Source organism: Cydia fagiglandana, chromosome Z, assembly GCF_963556715.1.
Source record: "Cydia fagiglandana chromosome Z, ilCydFagi1.1, whole genome shotgun sequence".
Classification (NCBI taxonomy): Eukaryota; Metazoa; Arthropoda; class Insecta; order Lepidoptera; family Tortricidae; genus Cydia; species Cydia fagiglandana.
The window spans coordinates 36,470,264-36,487,924 of record NC_085959.1 but is presented as its reverse complement, the minus strand read 5'-3'; the positions used below and the strand labels follow the sequence as shown (position 1 = coordinate 36,487,924).

General features: G+C 41.8%; 1 protein-coding gene across 1 annotated transcript in view; it reads left to right on the top strand.

Moving 5' to 3' along the window:
• The window catches only part of LOC134678244 (probable E3 ubiquitin-protein ligase HERC2), a 114,505-nt gene that overhangs the window by 61,537 nt on the left and 35,307 nt on the right, over window positions 1-17,661 (top strand). Inside the window, exons 54-70 of the mRNA XM_063536715.1 lie at window positions 305-406; window positions 814-969; window positions 1,483-1,644; window positions 2,488-2,718; window positions 4,508-4,631; window positions 7,754-7,872; window positions 8,381-8,536; window positions 10,568-10,796; window positions 11,284-11,423; window positions 12,117-12,275; window positions 14,597-14,716; window positions 14,936-15,071; window positions 15,531-15,683; window positions 16,255-16,422; window positions 16,536-16,633; window positions 16,912-17,068; window positions 17,226-17,407. Coding sequence (XP_063392785.1) covers window positions 305-406; window positions 814-969; window positions 1,483-1,644; window positions 2,488-2,718; window positions 4,508-4,631; window positions 7,754-7,872; window positions 8,381-8,536; window positions 10,568-10,796; window positions 11,284-11,423; window positions 12,117-12,275; window positions 14,597-14,716; window positions 14,936-15,071; window positions 15,531-15,683; window positions 16,255-16,422; window positions 16,536-16,633; window positions 16,912-17,068; window positions 17,226-17,407 — 2,592 coding nt within the window. The remainder of the gene's footprint in view (window positions 1-304; window positions 407-813; window positions 970-1,482; window positions 1,645-2,487; window positions 2,719-4,507; window positions 4,632-7,753; window positions 7,873-8,380; window positions 8,537-10,567; window positions 10,797-11,283; window positions 11,424-12,116; window positions 12,276-14,596; window positions 14,717-14,935; window positions 15,072-15,530; window positions 15,684-16,254; window positions 16,423-16,535; window positions 16,634-16,911; window positions 17,069-17,225; window positions 17,408-17,661) is intronic.

Below are 17,661 nucleotides of genomic sequence, written 5' to 3'. Positions count from 1 at the left end.
ATTTTTACATAATTGTAAACATTTGTGCAATAAAGTTGAAATAAATAAAACAATCAAACAAAGAAATACCACGGCTTTTTTTCGTATTGAACATCTTCCTTTTTGAAAGTCCGTTAAAAGTGTAGCCAAGTTCACAAGCCCCAAACATGTGCAGACGCCCCTATTCTATCGTCAAGGCTTTAGAGAACATGTTCAAATATTAATGAGTACCTTATCTGATGTCACATATTTAATCAGTACCATTTTCTAAACATATTTTAGAAATTCGATTACAGAGAGAGAATATTATACCATCTATTTCCAGAGTATGAATTTCATAGCGGACGATTGGATGGAGAAAGACAATCCTACCGGAGCAGTCTCTGTTGACAACAATCCTCCTGTGATGCCTGCCGATTGCCCAAAGGTAACTCTTCCACATTCTAAACTTAACATGAAACCCGAAAGGTTAAGACTCATTCAGATGTTGCAAGAATTCGCATGCGAGTCGGTACATTGCGGGATTTGATCAATCGATTGGATTGGTTGTGCCTCAGTAGCCGGCAATGTAACTAAACTCGCATGCAAGTGTTCCTACTTTCTGAGCCTTTAGAATTTAAAGGCCAGTTGCACCAGCCATAATTAGCGGACGCCATTCAGCAGTGAATTATGAAACTTCCCATGTGATAACATTTAGTGAACCTTTTAACGGTGACAAATAGTTTGGTGCAACCGACCCTAAATCTATCGGACAGGGTAGGTGCTATATTAACCTAACCATTACTTAAATTTGTGCCTAAACCCTATGCTTATACAGTATATTTTCCATTACAGGTGTACGTGTGGGGCCTAAATGACAAAGACCAGTTGGGTGGCGTCAAAGGCTCCAAAGTGAAGGTGCCCGTGTTCTCTCCGGGCCTCAGCGCGCTCAAGCCCGTGCATATCGCTGGCGGCTCAAAAACGCTGTTCATCGTGTCGCATGATGGAAAAGTAAGTAGTGAGTAGGATCGTGGTACTTGCACACGAAGGATTTAACTGGAGCAAATAAAGACGTAGAGTACTTGAGCAAATATTTGTATTAGTCTGTTCCTTTACTGAAGCTATACAGTTACGCGGGTGACTTGCGCTTGTCACTCGAGTCACTGGATCCGCGAGATATTTTACATTTTAAATCAACTTGTAGTTCGTGCTGAATATATTTTATAGCTCGTATTATTGTATATTTCATAAATGCTTGATGCGAAGATCAAGTTAAAGTTTCCGATCTAAACAACATCAACAAGGCAGACGCACAAACGCGTGCGTGAGCGTATATGAATTGTAGGAGCAGCAACTGCTTTGGCGTAAAATGTTAAGTTTATGTTCCTATTTAGGCCACAAGATGTCAGAGCGTCCAAAGCGCACGGGACTATTAAATGGAATTATGGAACGCTTGCAATTAACGCATTCCTTGTCTTATCTTTGGAAAGACAGCAATATGTACGATGTGTTTGACATTTCCAGCTGTACGCCTGCGGGGAGGGCACCAACGGCCGGCTCGGGCTGGGCCACAGCAACAACGTGTCCACGCCGCGCGCCAACCCGCACCTCTCACACGTGCTCGTGCGTCGCGTCGCTGTCCACTCTGGTGGGAAGCACGCGCTCGCCCTCACCGCGGATGGCAAAGTAAGTCATCAACTAGAACACCACATGGTGTTGTAAGTGTATTCGCTTGTTTACATCCTTTCTGGCAAACATGGGTGAGAAACAAGTGAATAACGGTCTCGCACATATTGTGCGCCGCGATACTATACACTCGGGCGGGAAGCACGCGAGATCGGTTACCCTAGCGCGAGCCAGAGCGTAATGCTCTAGTTTCCTAGGATAACGGTACCGTCATATAGCGGTCGTCTCCATACAAATACTACGACATCCATATTTAGCCGTATTATTTAGTATGGAGTCGGCCGCTATATGACGGCACCGCTATCCTAGGAAACTAGAGCATAAGTGTTGAATGTTGTTTCGACACGTCAACCCATCGTTGTTTAACATCGGTGAACTAACTTGAGTGGTGGACGTTCTCAGCGCCAGTGCTAAAGATCGGTTTTCCTAGGATAGCGGTGCCGTCATATAGCGGCCGTCTCCATACTAAATAATACGGCTAAATATGGATGTCGTAGTATTTGTATGGAGACGGCCGCTATATGACGGCACCGCTATCCTAGGAAACTAGAGCATAAGGGAATTGGAACAGAGCGTTGCTGTTTATAGTGTGTCATATCATACTGTAAGTCAGCTGCAGAGATAATTGACCGCACCTACATACAAACTTCTACGCAGAGTGGGGGTTAATTATGTTAGCGCTTTTGTGTAAGACAGCAACACCATTTCATAGAATAAAACCAAAAATAGACCAAGACCTAAGAGTGGGCAGGAATCATTATGTCATCATCAGTAGCTTGAGCTCGAACAATACAAACCATATTCGCCGTAACAAAAGGCACTTACGCTATGTTTTATTTCCAGGTTTATTCCTGGGGCGAAGGCGAAGACGGCAAGCTCGGACACGGCAACAAACAGACCCTAGAGGCTCCCAAACTGATAGAATCTCTAGCTGGCGAACGCGTGATATCTATAGCGTGCGGGTCCGCGCACAGCGCGTGCGTGACTGCGCGCGGCCATCTCTACACGTGGGGCATGGGCGAGTACGGCCGGCTGGGACACGGGGACGATGCCACGCAACTGTCGCCAAAGTTGGTGAGTGTCAGAAAAACGTATGTCTATTTAACGTCCCGGGCGGAAAAAATCCATCTGTGCGTCTCAGATACGGATATGATGGTCGTTCTTGTCTACGTGACAGCGTGATGCAATGGTGTCCGTCACTTTCTATCCCGTGGTGTTAAAAAGTGACAGTTATTTTATCACGTGGTTAAAATCATCCATAATACGCCGCTTGGAGTGACGAAGCCCAAAAAGACCTGTCCGCCCTTGGAATACCCAACTGGCGTGAAGTGGCGCAGAATAGGGCAGAGTGGCGCTCTCTTTTGTCAGAGGCCAAGATCCTTTTTGCGTCACTGAGCCAGTGATGTATGTATGTTTAACGTCGAAAAATCAGTGACGTAAACTGTCTGCCCTGTCCTTAACCCGCACCCAAATAGGGAACAACTGTGGCAGTAGTTAATCTTATCAAAGAGAATAGATTGTATAGAGACGGATTGTCAAAGTAAATTCTATAGCCATTGTAAAGGGTCTAGCCGCAATCCTATAGTGAAACTGCCCCTGGCTGAAATGTATACCGCTCTGAAATGTATTCTTAGGCGCGTTTATTTGTCTTAGTATAAGATATCGTTTTACCAAATTTCAAGCCTAGAATCCTCTTGGTTTGGCAAAAAAAGATTTTTTATAATCGTTTTTATTTTTTTGTAGCTAAACTAGTGGTTCCATTGTTTTGAAATTTAGATGTTATATGCACCTAATAGTAGTTCATTTTCAAAAAAAAAAATCAAGATTGTAACTTGGTTATAAAGACTTAAAAATATATTTTTAATTTTTTAAACTTTTTTTTAATACTTGAGAGATAGCGACAACCTAAATTTTTTGTTATTTAATGCAGAATATACTATTGCATAAAATATATTTTTCGTAAAGAAATCCATTTGTGGCAACAAGGTAAAAATCTCTTACTAATGCATACAGGCCGTCCTTCTTTCGTACTTTAGGGTGGTTCATGTTCATGTTTGTATGGGAAAAATTCAAACTCTAGCTAGAAGAAGCGATACCCGCTTATTTGGTTACACTTATTATGCTGATAATGTACACCAAGTTTTGTAACTTTATCTCAACTACAAGGGGGTGCTCAACCACTTTGAAAATTTTCAACGTTGTATGAAATCCAAAAATACTTACTTACTTACTACTTACTTGGTTGGCGCGGTGACCCAAAATGAGTCTTGGCCTCCAACACAAGAGCAAGCCACTTTGATCGGTCCAGAGCGGTATCACGACGCCGAGCTCACGGAGATCTGCCTCCACTCTATCTGCCCAACGGTAACGGTAACGGTCTCGAAAGGACGGGTGAAGATCGGGCAGCCAAAAGGGCCTACTTGGGTCGACCAACTGGGCACCGTCCTGTTGGGTGTCCTAAATCCAAAAATAAACAAATTATATTTTTTTTAGGTTTTTATATAAGTAGTTGTTTTTACATTATTTGTAAATGTGATTTATAAGTTATTCAGTAAAAAAAGAAGTTTAAGAATTTACAGGTGAAATTAAAAAAAAAAACTTGAAAAATTATGAAAAAAAATATTATATATATTTTTTTTACTTCATAACTTAGGAGTATTTTTTTTGGATATTTATTTATATGTTAGTTTGGGCTCATACTGTACAATAACCAAGCAAAGTTTCATCGACTGAGAAATTAATGCATGGGTCTCCATACAACAACTTGCTTCATTTACTACACTAAGTAAATGTACTGTAGCTACATAATTAACCATGACAGTAACTGTCTATTTCAAATTTTCTTTGATCTTATTGTTTTCAGGTGGAAGCACTCCAGAACGTGCGTGTGGTGCAAGTGGCGTGCGGGTCGCGCGACGCCCAGACGCTCGCGCTCACCGCCTGCGGCAAGGTGTTCTCGTGGGGGGACGGGGATTTCGGTAAATTAGGTAAATGTTCCATCCATTCTAGGCCCGTAATACACTGCGCGATCGGCTTTAGGTGTTGCGTGACCGTATTTAACCCTAGTTTAAGAAATCGTGCTGTCGAACAACGCTCCAAAGTTTTCAGATGGTTGTTTCTTTAACTTTACACATCTATCTTATTATTCTTCAAGAATTACTTGGAACTGGATGCTGATATGCAATAATGTGTCAACACACATTAATTTTTAGGGTTCCGTACCCAAAGGGTAAAACGAGACCCTATTACTAAGACTTCGCTGTCCGTCCGTCCGTCCGTCCGTCCGTCCGTCCGTCTGTCACCAGGCTGTATCTCACGAACCGTGATAGCTAGACAGTTGAAATTTTCACAGATGATGTATTTCTGTTGCCGCTATAACAACAAATACTAAAAACAGAATAAAATAAAGATTTAAATGGGGCTCCCATACAACAAACGTGATTTTTGACCAAAGTTAAGCAACGTCGGGAGTGGTCAGTACTTGGATGGGTGACCGTTTTTTTTTGCTTTTTTTTGTTTTTATTTGCATTATGGTACGGAACCCTTCATGCGCGAGTCCGACTCGCACTTGCCCGGTTTTCAATAAGATGTCAACTCAAAAAATTGACGCATTAAGTTGACATTGTTTGAGTTGCAAAATGGATGTGGGATGACTCAGTTTTGCTAAACACCATCCAACTATAGATTCTGTAAAAATTAATGAACACGTAAAAATAAATTGCGATGATCTCTATGGTAATTTGTTTATGTAGGTACGACACATAAAAATAAAGTCAACTACTGAAAATCTGAATAAAGATTACCATAATGTTCAACCACATCGACCTCCATTTTAAAAATTGTCTCATCCACGTAGCGTGTACCCTAATGTGAAAGTAACAACCGCAGTTAACCCAATACAAGAAAATCAAAGATGATTACAAATCTGTTTAACACTTCTCTCTGGTGTAGTACGGTCCTATGGCTGCGAAAAACACCTTCATTTTTTAATGCACTGCTTTCGTTAAATTGCTACCGTACAGTCAGCAGCGGAAATTGCTTAGCGGGCCAGGTGTTCAAAATCATCTTGACGCGACATTATTGTAAAGAGAATAAGAGCGTGTCAAAGTAATTTTGAACACCTCGCCCGCTTAGCGACTTCTGCTGCTGACTGTACATGAAGCATAAGAATAATGCAACGCTTGGTACAGGCGCAATCAAATATATCGGAGCAAGGCGTTCAAAAATATCCGCACATGCTCCATTACGTCTTGATAACAGAGTCGTTGAGATATTTATGAACATCATCACCGCTTCGATATACATATCTGATGGCGACACAAATTACCGCAAAATAAAAAAATACAATATGTATTTACCCCCTTATTCATAAACGTCTACTAAAGTTTACAAGCCGATAATAATCGTTTGTCCCTTTCCATCATACCAATACGTCGGAAAGGGACAAACGATTATTATCGGCTTGTCAACTTTAGTAGACGTTTATGAATAAGGGGGTTACTAGTATCTGAAAAACGTTTTCTTTTTGCCCATGAGACAGCTTTGAGGAACCAAACAGCAAAAGTAGCTAAAAAGTACCAAACAGTTTATTTGCGCATATAAAATCATGAGCGTATATGCGTAATTACCTAAGTTTTGTACAGATATATAATCGTTTTCGATCGTATTTTCTCCGAAACGACTTTCGTATTTGTCATGCTACTTCGGTCAACCTCAGTCATAGAGTAGGAATCCTCTAGACCGAGTTTAGAGCAATTATTTCATGCAACCGATGATGCCAAAAATGCGGGGGGTGCGCGGGACGAGGTGAGCGAAGTCCCGTACCGTGATTGGTCCGTTCAAAGACACGGACGTCACACAAAGACATTTTCGACTTGAACATGGAGTAAAATTACCGTATGCATGGCAGAGGGGGTAGCGCGACTATGCTCAGTCTCAGTCAGGGACTGACTGAAATAGCAAAACACGTTCGTGCGTTTTCGTAAAAATACGATGGAAAATAATGCTTTATATCTGTACATTACAACAAACACTCCATCATGTGTCATATTTTTATTGCTGTCACCACAGAATAAATAATAGTACAAAGTACAGAAGACCCACTCTCTAACAAAACGCGTCTGTTACGATCAGCATAGATATGGCCGCTAGGTGGCGACAGCGCCACGCGCGGCTTATGGCAAACCCCAAAATTGGGGCCGAACGGATGTACTTTTAGCTACCTGTAGCAAAGCGACGAAATCGCGGAGTGAGACACGCCTGCTGTCACTTCTATGCGTTAAATGTGTTCTTCTTATGCTGAATATTATAGTGAGTGATTTATTTTTCTTTTTTTGGTTGTTCGTGTTCACCGTCAGCTTTTTCGTTATATGTTAGATGTGTTATTTAAACTGGTGTTTAGTAGAAGGAGCCAAAACAGTCCACTTGTTTTTTTTTAATCCAACAGTAATTAATACTAAACTGCTATGATGACAAGTAACGTCTAGTTATATTAGTTACATACAATACAAATATTAGAGTATTTAAAAATATGAACATTGTTACACTTATACACTTTGACGTAAATTATTAAAATGACAAATTGACATGTATTTGGTTTCTTCTATTTAATATATTAAATTGCCTAGAAGCGTCAGAAGTTTAAACAATTGAAGAGTCCAAGGAAGAAACCGATTATACGAATCTCCTCGCCGCTACAGTGAGCGATAATAATACAAATATGTAAATACATATAGATACGCGCATATCGCTGTCTCACACATAGGAGCGGCGTACGAAATGGCATTAGTAAGATAAAGCTGCGTTTCGACCAGAGATGTGCGAGGGATGTCTTTGTTAAGAACCAATGTATATACTTAATAACTTCATTTGTTTTCCTCGCTCAGCGTGCAGTGATTCTACTGGTTCTTAAAAACACATCCCTCGCAACGCATACCCGCACATATCTGGACGACCGCAGACCGACCATAACAGTTAAATTTTTATTTTTATTAGTTTTGTGGTCAATCTTTTAAAATTGTCGAAAATATGATCGTTTTCTCCTGGGGTCTTCATTTTGCTTCGATCGACTTGTTTTCAGTGAGAACGGTTGAATGTTTCCCTGTTCTAGGACGTGGTGGCTCCGACGGCTGCGCGTTACCAATGAACATAGAGAGGCTGAACACGCTCGGCGTAGTCCAGGTGGAGTGCGGCGCTCAGTTCAGTCTCGCTTTGACTAGAGATGGAGAAGTAAGTACAGGGTATTCACGACGAAAAAAGTCGGTATGAGTTTTCATGAATCCCGGGTTCGAATCCTGGTAAGGGATATTTGTGTTTATCACAAATATTTGTTCGTGAGTCGTGACCTTTTTCTATGTATTTAAGTATTTCTCTCGATTTATATCGTGGTTAAGTCTAGTTCCCACAACACAAGCCTTATAACAGTAAAAATTGGTAACACAGTTTAAATTGATATATCGAGATTACTGAATAGAACCTTAAAGCTAACGCTGTTGTCTAAATATAATCTAAAAATAGTCTGTTTGAATTGTAGTGTTGCATTACAGTTAGGAGAGTTACGCCTTTGTCTCTCGTTGATATATGAGATATGATATGCTGCGTCACGACCTATAGATATTTTACTGTTTTCCCATACAATGTGAATCAACCCACGGCGTCAACCGGCGACCGAGAAATAGACATAAGTTCTCGTTCTAGCGCTTCCATAGTGTGTTATTCAAATCATTTTTCTACACAGGTGTGGACGTGGGGCAAAGGCGACTACTTCCGATTGGGGCACGGTTGTGACGTCCACGTACGAAGACCAACTATTGTAGAAGCGCTGCGCGGGCAAAGGGTTGTTCATGTGGCCGTCGGTGCTTTACACTGCCTCGCCGTCACTGCCGACAACCAGGTATGTTATATTCTGTTCCTTTCAAAGAAATAACTCTTGGATATATCCAAAAGAAGATGCAACTATCTTATTCGTAGTTTGTTGAAGAATAAAGGAATAAAGAGATGATATGGTGAAATCTTTTACCTAGCGTTATCCCGGTCTTTGCCAGGGTCCGCTTTCCTACTTGCTGTCTTCCACTTTGCGCCAGGGATGTTGCGAATATTCGCATCCGCATCCACGGAACTTCCGAATTATTTTTAATATCCGCATCCGCGAATGTGAGCCTTTACATATCCGCATTTGCGGATGTCACAAAATCTGCATCCGCAACATCCCTGGATCCTTGCTTTGCGCGATCCTGAGCGTCGTCTTGTGTGTGCCCTGTAACACGGGTGTTTTGAAAGGGGGTAAAATAAATGAATGGAAAGCTCCGGCTTCTCTAAAATGGAAACAGCCATGTTAACAAAATTAAATTAAATCAAAATTAAATAAAATAAACTAAATGGAAACCTTGCTGTAGGAAAGCTAAGAGGAGAAACAATTAAACAGATTTATATCTAACAAACTTTATTCCTAAACATTAGATATTACAAAAGCTCAGTGGTATAGCTGGGTCGCTTCACAGGTTCATGTTATAAAGTTTACACCAATTAATTAATTACTAAAAACTAAATTTCGAAATACCTAAGTTTTATGCACCAGAACTTTCAAAACTTTAAACTGAAATAACTATTGCTCTAAATTACATTTTAAATTTGTAGCCGAGCGCAGACGCAATTTAAAAAAATTAAAGATACATCGGACCGACCTCAAAAACTGCTACCGGACCTGGAGCAGCGGGGAGTGACCTCGCCTATCCCCGGGAAGCTGACTGCTAACCTGGTTGGAGCCGGCCAGTGCAGATGATGTGGGACAGATCCCACAGCATCATCTTAAAACTTCAAATCATCTTCAAACGAATTTCAAAAGAAATCAAAAGCTTCTAGAAACATCTTGAAACTTCTAGAAACATCGAACGCTTCTAGAAACATCCCGGCTCCTGCAAAGCGAGAAAAGGATATATTAGCCGACGCCTTAATGGCCGCTAAAGAAAATATGAAACAATTGGAAATTTAGCTCACCGCACTGGAAGTTGTTAGGACTTCTCGCGGAGCACTCCCAACCCTCGAGCAGGAGTCAACTCTGTAAAGAACCAAAACCTGGTTAAGAAAAAACCCACAATGTTTCGCGCCATTGTGGAATTGATCACAACTAAATTCCATTTATACTTACTCAGTGGAACACACCGAAGGACTCGAACTGCTTCCACCATTTTGACCACCATGTGGAATGTGTGGTCTTACCACAAAATAGGGCTCATGCGAGCGTGCGTTCCCGGAGGGGTCCACACATCAAAAGTGTATGTCACCTCAGAATGACCTCCTCATATGTTGAGAACAAAAGGCCTAAAACAAAAGTAGGGTGCCAATCCCTGAAGACACAAATCCTGCGAAAATTCTGAACTGATTTATCTAGAGAACTCTTTTTTCAGCCTAAGAAATATATTTCATCATTAAATCTAATAATGTTTCATTTCAGAGCCACTTTGTCAGTCTGTAATTTCTATGTTTTGTTTTACATCAATATTATTTTTTATCTAAAAAAGTCATACCTAAATCATACAAAGTTTTCCTGGAGTGACAACATAAATATCTCAAGTTTTAATTATTTTTACTCATATGACAACCCCGACAACAGATAAGCATCAAAAGGTGCATCTGAATGCAACAGATTATGCAAAGAAGTGCAGTCAATCGAGTTAGTTTGGGATATTGTTAAAAACGTTGAAATAAGAAAAGGAATTCAACCCAAAAATATTAATTTAAAATCTAAGAAAATGTCTACGTTACAGCCCGTTCACGTTCATATCTGCTTTCACGACATCGAGCCATCGCTTTTTTGGTCTGCCTTGGGGTCGGGGGCCGTCAAGGGCTATCATATCCGTACTGGTGAAATATAGTTGTAAAACAAATGACTGTAGTTTTGGCTATTTATAATTTGGTATTGCAGGTGTGGGCGTGGGGCGACAACGACCACGGTCAGCAGGGCAACGGCACGACGTGCGTGAACCGGCGGCCGGCGCTGGTGGCGGGCGTGGAGGGCGTGCAGCGCGCCGCGGCCGGCTCGAGCCACTCGGCGGCGTGGTCGCTGCGGCCGCCCGTCACCGACCAGCGCGCGCCCGTGCAGGAGCCGCTGGTGTTCCCCGTGCTCAGGGACCCGCTGGGCGCCACCGCGCTAGGTCAGTACAACGACCGCATGCTCTAGTACTAGACCGTACGTGAGTCCGTCCTCACCCCAATACGTCTGGAAAGAAAAAAAAATTTCTATGACTATATTTATATGAGTAGTCTGTATCTCAATGGATCAAAATTATATGTTTGCGGCAAGGAATCCTGAACGAAGTGAAGATACAATATAATTCCAAGAATAGTGAGAAGTTCAAGCCCATGAAAACATTATTGCTGCCATGTGACACATAGTTTTCACACCACCCACGAGGAAAATAAAAGACTATTATGAAACTCGTAATTTATTACCACCGACGTTGACACTACTCATGCTCATCTCCTCCTAGCCGTTTTCGGCTACAGCGACTGCTATGCTACAGCTGAGAGCGTCGCTGGTGCGCTCTCAGGTGACTGACGTAGCCAATCTTTGCAGCAAATGTGTACACTACTAGAAAACAATTAAAAATATCAACCAAATATAAACCTTCACCTTCACAGGTCTATATTCCGAAGAGACCATGGTAGAAGAACGGCAGGAGCCGATACCATCGTTAGCCGCGGCTGCTTTAGCGCTCGAACCACCTGTGGCTGTTCAGCACGCACTGTCGCTTATTTTACTGGGACTTCATATTACCCAGGTACGTTCTAAATTGACATGAGATCTGTTTGTAAGCATGGTATTCCATCTGCCCAATATATTGGTCCAATGTGTATTTGCGACTCACATTTTGCTTAATGAGAGAGTGAGACGCAATGCTTATTGGACAAAGATATTGGACAGGTGGAATACCACCCTAAGCTAAGTTTAGTCCATTCAGTCAATTATTATCTATGAATGGTTAATTTAAGAGAGTTAGTTACTTTTAACTATAATACTATTCAGCACCTTCCCGGCGTTGTCCCGACTATTTTACTTGCATGATCTTCCAACCTAGAACTATAGCCGTACCATGAGTTGGCACTTAACGTTTACGTTAGCGGTTTCGTAATCTCGATGGCACTGATGTATTGGTGCGATAGAGAGGGAATGGGATCGAGTTCACGCAGTCGCTAAAGTATTTTTTTAATTCCAAACGTGATATCCGTGCTAAGCCTAATTGGGAACTTTTGCATAAATCCGGCTTACTCGCGATGATTTATTTACCAAAAAGCGACTGTAAATGTTAATCGATATTTCGTACATACGGTTTTGAAGCCCACGACATGACTAATGTTTTAATGTTTATTTGGGCACAAACGGTACATTAATACTTACAGATATTAATATTATTCAATGCATGAACCAGTGAAGTCCAGTGAAGTGAATAACATCTACATATGTGTGTTACTAGGCCCGAAGCTTGCTAGTGGAGGCTCTTCGCGCCCACGAGGCGTGCGCGACCGCGGGCGGCGCGCCCGCGGTCGCCGGGGTGGACGTCGAGGACGAGGACACGGACGCCGACGCTCGCACGGGCGGGGGCGAGGCGCCCGCTGACCGCACCACTTTACAGGCGAGCTTACCCTTAATAACACATTCAGCCAAGAACACGTTATTTGTGTTCATTTTGGCACCGAAAGCATAGAGAAAAAACAAAAACAGGGCAAGTGCGAGTCGGACTCGCGCACGAAGGGTTCCGTACCACAATGCAAAAAAAAAACAAAAAAAAAGCAAAAAAAAAACGGTCACCCATCCAAGTACTGACCACTCCCGACGTTGCTTAACTTTGGTCAAAAATCACGTTTGTTGTATGGGAGCCCCATTTAAATCTTTATTTTATTCTGTTTTTAGTATTTGTTGTTATAGCGGCAACAGAAATACATAATATGTGAAAATTTCAACTGTCTAACTATCACGGTTCGTGAGATACAGCCTGGTGACGAAAGGACGGACGGACGGACGGACAGCGAAGTCTTAGTAATAGGGTCCCGTTTTACCCTTTGGGTACGGAAACCTAAAAAATACGTATATTGCTCACTCCATACATCAGTTTTGGTACCAAAGAGACTATTATTTTCATAGTAGACATACAGCATCGAGTAGCGGAATTATCAGTACTGCTACATCTATAGTCATGTATGGGGTGAACACTCTTGTCTTACTATATTTCTCTATGCCGAAAGTATTAACGCCACGCCTACCATGCGCGGCGGGTCGACGTGAAACTTGTCGCAATGGACTAAAGTTGATATTGCGCTGTAGCCGCGCGCGTCAGTTGACGTCATTGGCGGTCAAGGGGAACGCTCACGTCAGACAGATGGGTAAAGTCCACCATTTGTACCTTCATGTATTGTGCAATAAAGATTAATAGTACATTACTACAGAGGCCGGGACGAAAGGGGTTGCCGGCCGAAGACATATAGACGGCCGAGCGAAGCGTGGCCGGATAGGTCTGAGCGCGGGCAACCCCATTTCCCGCCGAGGTATGTATAGTGCTTTTCTCAAACATGCAATGAAATAAATAAAATAAAAAATCCACGAAACTCAAGTTTTATTTATAGAAAAAACTAAAAGTAAACTACACCCAAAATATAACCAACACGTACCTATTTCATTATCACGCGTATGTTTTACACGAGTCGTGTATTTTTACTACCCGTATATTTTCATGTATCTTTGATTTTTTCGCCTTGTATCCGTCTGACTGTCGTTTTCGTCACATAAGTTTACATAGTCTTTCATGTTGATATCATGTTTCACATACATCGTTGCTTTATGAATGGAGTAAATAAGTATAATTTCCACTGGGTTGACGAATCTGTAGTTACATTCATTTAAAATATGCCACAAAACTGTTTCTAATAAACTGTAAGCCATTTTTCTTAGTTTCTCCAATAATAAAATTGCCATAAGCAACCATATACATACTTCGTCTTTGACTTGGCGGCAGAGGCAGCAAGTTATTTAAAATCAATTCTGCTTACGCTGCCAATTCCAACACCTACGATTACAATTAATATTAATTTCATTATTTCGTCGGAACTCATATTAAAGTCAAAAAATCAACAACGCACCATAAATCCAATAAAACAGAATGAATATTTTTCAACTTTACCTCCATAACAATTTAAAAAATATAACTACGCGTGTTTGAGTAGACCTTTTTACCGCTAACGTTTAGATGAAATATTTTAAATGTTTTTATTTGTGTAGTTAAATTTATAATTTAAAATTATAAAATTATATAATGTATTATTTATTAAGTTCATGTTGTTTTTATACAAATAAAACTGCAAATTATAGCAAACATTGTTTTTTGTTTTTTTTTTATAGGCGTAGTGACAGAGTGTCATTACGAACCATAAAGCAAATACTGCCTCTAGTTTTTTTTAATGGATGAATGCCACGATGCTGTGTCACAAATATCTGTGAAATGAAAATTAAAAAAGAGGACTTTGCCGGCCTAGGCCTGCAAGATGTGTATGAAATTCCATTAACGACCTTTTGTCCTAGCCGCACCTGAAACGTCATACTTCGCAGCCTATTATAAGGAACATAACATCAATATTTCATTGCATGTTTGAGAAAAATAAGGTAAATAAATAAATTTCAGCAACTAGATCAGTACGTATGATATGAAGATGGCTCCGACTCAAAGGTAGGAAGGTTACAGAAAATTAGGAAAGCTAATGGATTTTTTTAAGTCATAATAATTACTTAAAGGAACTTATTTACCATTCAGGAATTCGTTATATTGAGCACTTAATCGTAGAACTATAATGAACTAGATACACTATACAAAGATAAATAGTACTCTCAGTAACAACACTACAATAGACGAAATGCAAATTAGTTATTCATGTATTGCTAATATTTCTATCCTTGTCGTTACAGAGCGGTGCGAGCAGTCCGCTAAGCGGGTCGATATCGTCTCGACACTCCGCCGTGATGTCGTCGAGCGCGGTCTCCGTCGCCGCCGCCACTATGACGGTGCAGCAAGCGGAGGCGCCCAAGGTTAGACCACTTCCCACAAATACGAGTATACATGTTAATCTGTGTTTTCTATAGAGACCATGCGCGTTAGAGGGTCCGTCATCTTGTAACCTAAATGAGAAATTTAAACTTTACATAATCACTTTGCGTCTGTAAACGGAAGACACGTATATTTCACGCACGCTCTACATACAATTAATGCTTTCTTAAGCTTATGTAAAAAGACGATGGTAATTTTAGATGGCACTGGACGATTTCACATCGCAACTGGGCGAAACCGACGCGCGAGCGCTCGTCGACCTGCTCAAGCTAGCATCTGCCGGACGAATACCGGACGCCAATAACGCTGTCAAAACCATCACTGATGTGCTTATGGGTGTGTAATGATTATACTTACTGTACAAACAGGCACACTCTTAGCTGTCCATCGATGGACCTTATGCCTTCTTTAATAAGGTTTACGAACGGTCAGTTAACAGTGTGGGACTGTGGGCGATGGTACAATGTGTTTATGATGTGTTGTAGATAGCACTGGACGATTTCAAGTCATAGCTGGGCGCGAGCTTTTGAAGATTAACCTTAAATATATCGATTTCACGAAATTTTCATACGTGAACTTTGGATCAATAATAAAACTAGCTACTTCTGTTAAGAGACGACTTTTAAGCACCTTTAAGGCTCATTTAGACGGTGCGAGAACTCGCATGAGAGTATCATTACATTGCGGTATTTGATTGGTCGGCTGAATTGGATGTAACCCTTCATACACTTCACCCACACATAGATACACTATTGGCCGTATACCTGTAATTAATCAATCTCAATGTATGTTCAGCTCTCTGCGCGCACAAGCCAGCCGTAGCCGACATGGTGATAGAGGTGTGCGTGTGTGAGCTGGAGGAGGCGTGTGCGGGCCCGCAGAAGCAGCTGCCGCGCGCCGTCACCGTGGAGAGCCCGCACCCGTACCCCGACGACACGGATATATCAGGTCACTTTGCTGTTGCTGAACCAATAGAAACAATCTATTACCTACAGTTTTCGAGAGGACCAGGGGCCCATTTCTCGAACGATATTAGTCTAATATTATTAGTGTGTTGTCATGACAACCCGTCGTTTGTTAAGAGTATAGGAACCGTGCGCCTTGGAGGGTCTGGCATCTTGTGGCCAGAATCGGAAACATTGCCAAAGCAAATGCTACCATCTACCGTTCTCGTAGGTTACTACGTTACAGTTCGTGGACTAATAAATGGGCCCCACCGTCATACAGACCTGCGGATGAATAAGCTATCAGCAGGGGCTTAGTTATTGGGCTTCTTTGGCACCCTTTCGATATGGGATATAATTATCATCAGTGCTCGCCTTATAGCACTACTTAGCTTGTCACGCACTGAACGAAGCGATTACGAACATGCTTATTAACGCTCATTTTTACATGCCAGGTAAAAACTGCCTTTTGTAATGAATGACAAAACGGTTTGCTAGAATATACTTGTCATATGTATGCTCTGATTTTATTTAAATTACGTAAAAGTGCTGACTTTATACTATTTATGTACCAGGCGTGGTGAAGATACCGGGAGCTATATCACTCCGCGTGATGTTCGAGCAAGGCTGCTCAACGGAAAGACGGAACGACCCGCTGACGATCTCAGACGCGGCCGGGCGAGTCATAGCCACCCGTTCCGGTCGGGACCCGTCCGACTGGGAGGACGAGATCATAGTACCGGGTGAGTGAGACATTTATAGATATTATGTGTAGCTGTAGGCACACACTCATGTGAGTTTTTTAGCTTGATAATTATACTCCTGCAGCGGTTTAAAAGTGACGTAATGTTTACAGGTGACGAATTGAGGTGGCGGTTCAAAAGCGACGGCTCCGTAAACGGATGGGGTTGGAGGTTCTCCGCTTGCCCGACGATACCAAAGATAGCTCTATATGTAAGTATCTCAATTACATAGGTTTATACATCGAATAGATTACCTTAGGGTGATATTCCATCTGTCCAATGTCATTGCGTCCTAGTCTCTTATTAAGCAAAATGTGAGACAAAATACACATTGGACAATGAAATTGAATAGGTGGAATACACCCTTAGCAAGTACTTTTAAACATTTAAAGCCTTCTGAAGGCTGTGAAACAAAAATTACGATTTTAAAGTGAATGGTAACTTCGATGTTCTGTGTCACTCTTCAATATAACACTAAATCTGTTACAGGAAACCGGTTCTGACCGGTTTGTACTCTCCCGACCGTCTGTGGAGCTAGCGTGGCGTCTGCTCGACGGACCGCTGCTAGCGACCATCTCCAACGACCACCAGATGGCGCCGCGCCTAGCCGAGGCGCTAGCCACTTGTGCTCAGATGCCCACTCTATGTACGTATACTATCTAAAACGGTTAGGACCATGCTAAAGAACTCTCAGTGTTACATTTATGTATTTCACAATTTAAACCGGTACAGACCGATTCGTACAGACTAATTCTTGTAAAAATTCGCAATATCTTTCATAAGAGTGATATTTTTCTATACAGCGTGGCGCGCTCGAGTGTGGTGCGTGCGACGCCTGCGCGGCGTGATCTGCGCGAACAACGAACCCGTAGGCGCTATGCCGCCGGCCCTCAAAGACCTGCCCAGTCTACTCTTCGAACAGTACGACTTTGAAGAGACCGCTGTGCATTTAGGAGCGCATTTGCTGCACACGCAATACTTGAAGGTGGGGTTTTGCAAAACACAGCTCCTAGTTGTGACTGTGTCCATGGGTGCTTGTCCAATAACCCTGAAGTCCATAACTCGAAATATTTACTTTAAGACCAACAAGAAGCCATAAAAAATACTCTTTGATTCGAAGTCGGTAACTTTTCGGCATTTATATTGGAACTGTTCTCACTGTCTGTGTATCAGTTTCATGAGCCAGCTTATAGCCTTATTACACCATTTTGCATTTATATACGGTAAAGGACGACTGCT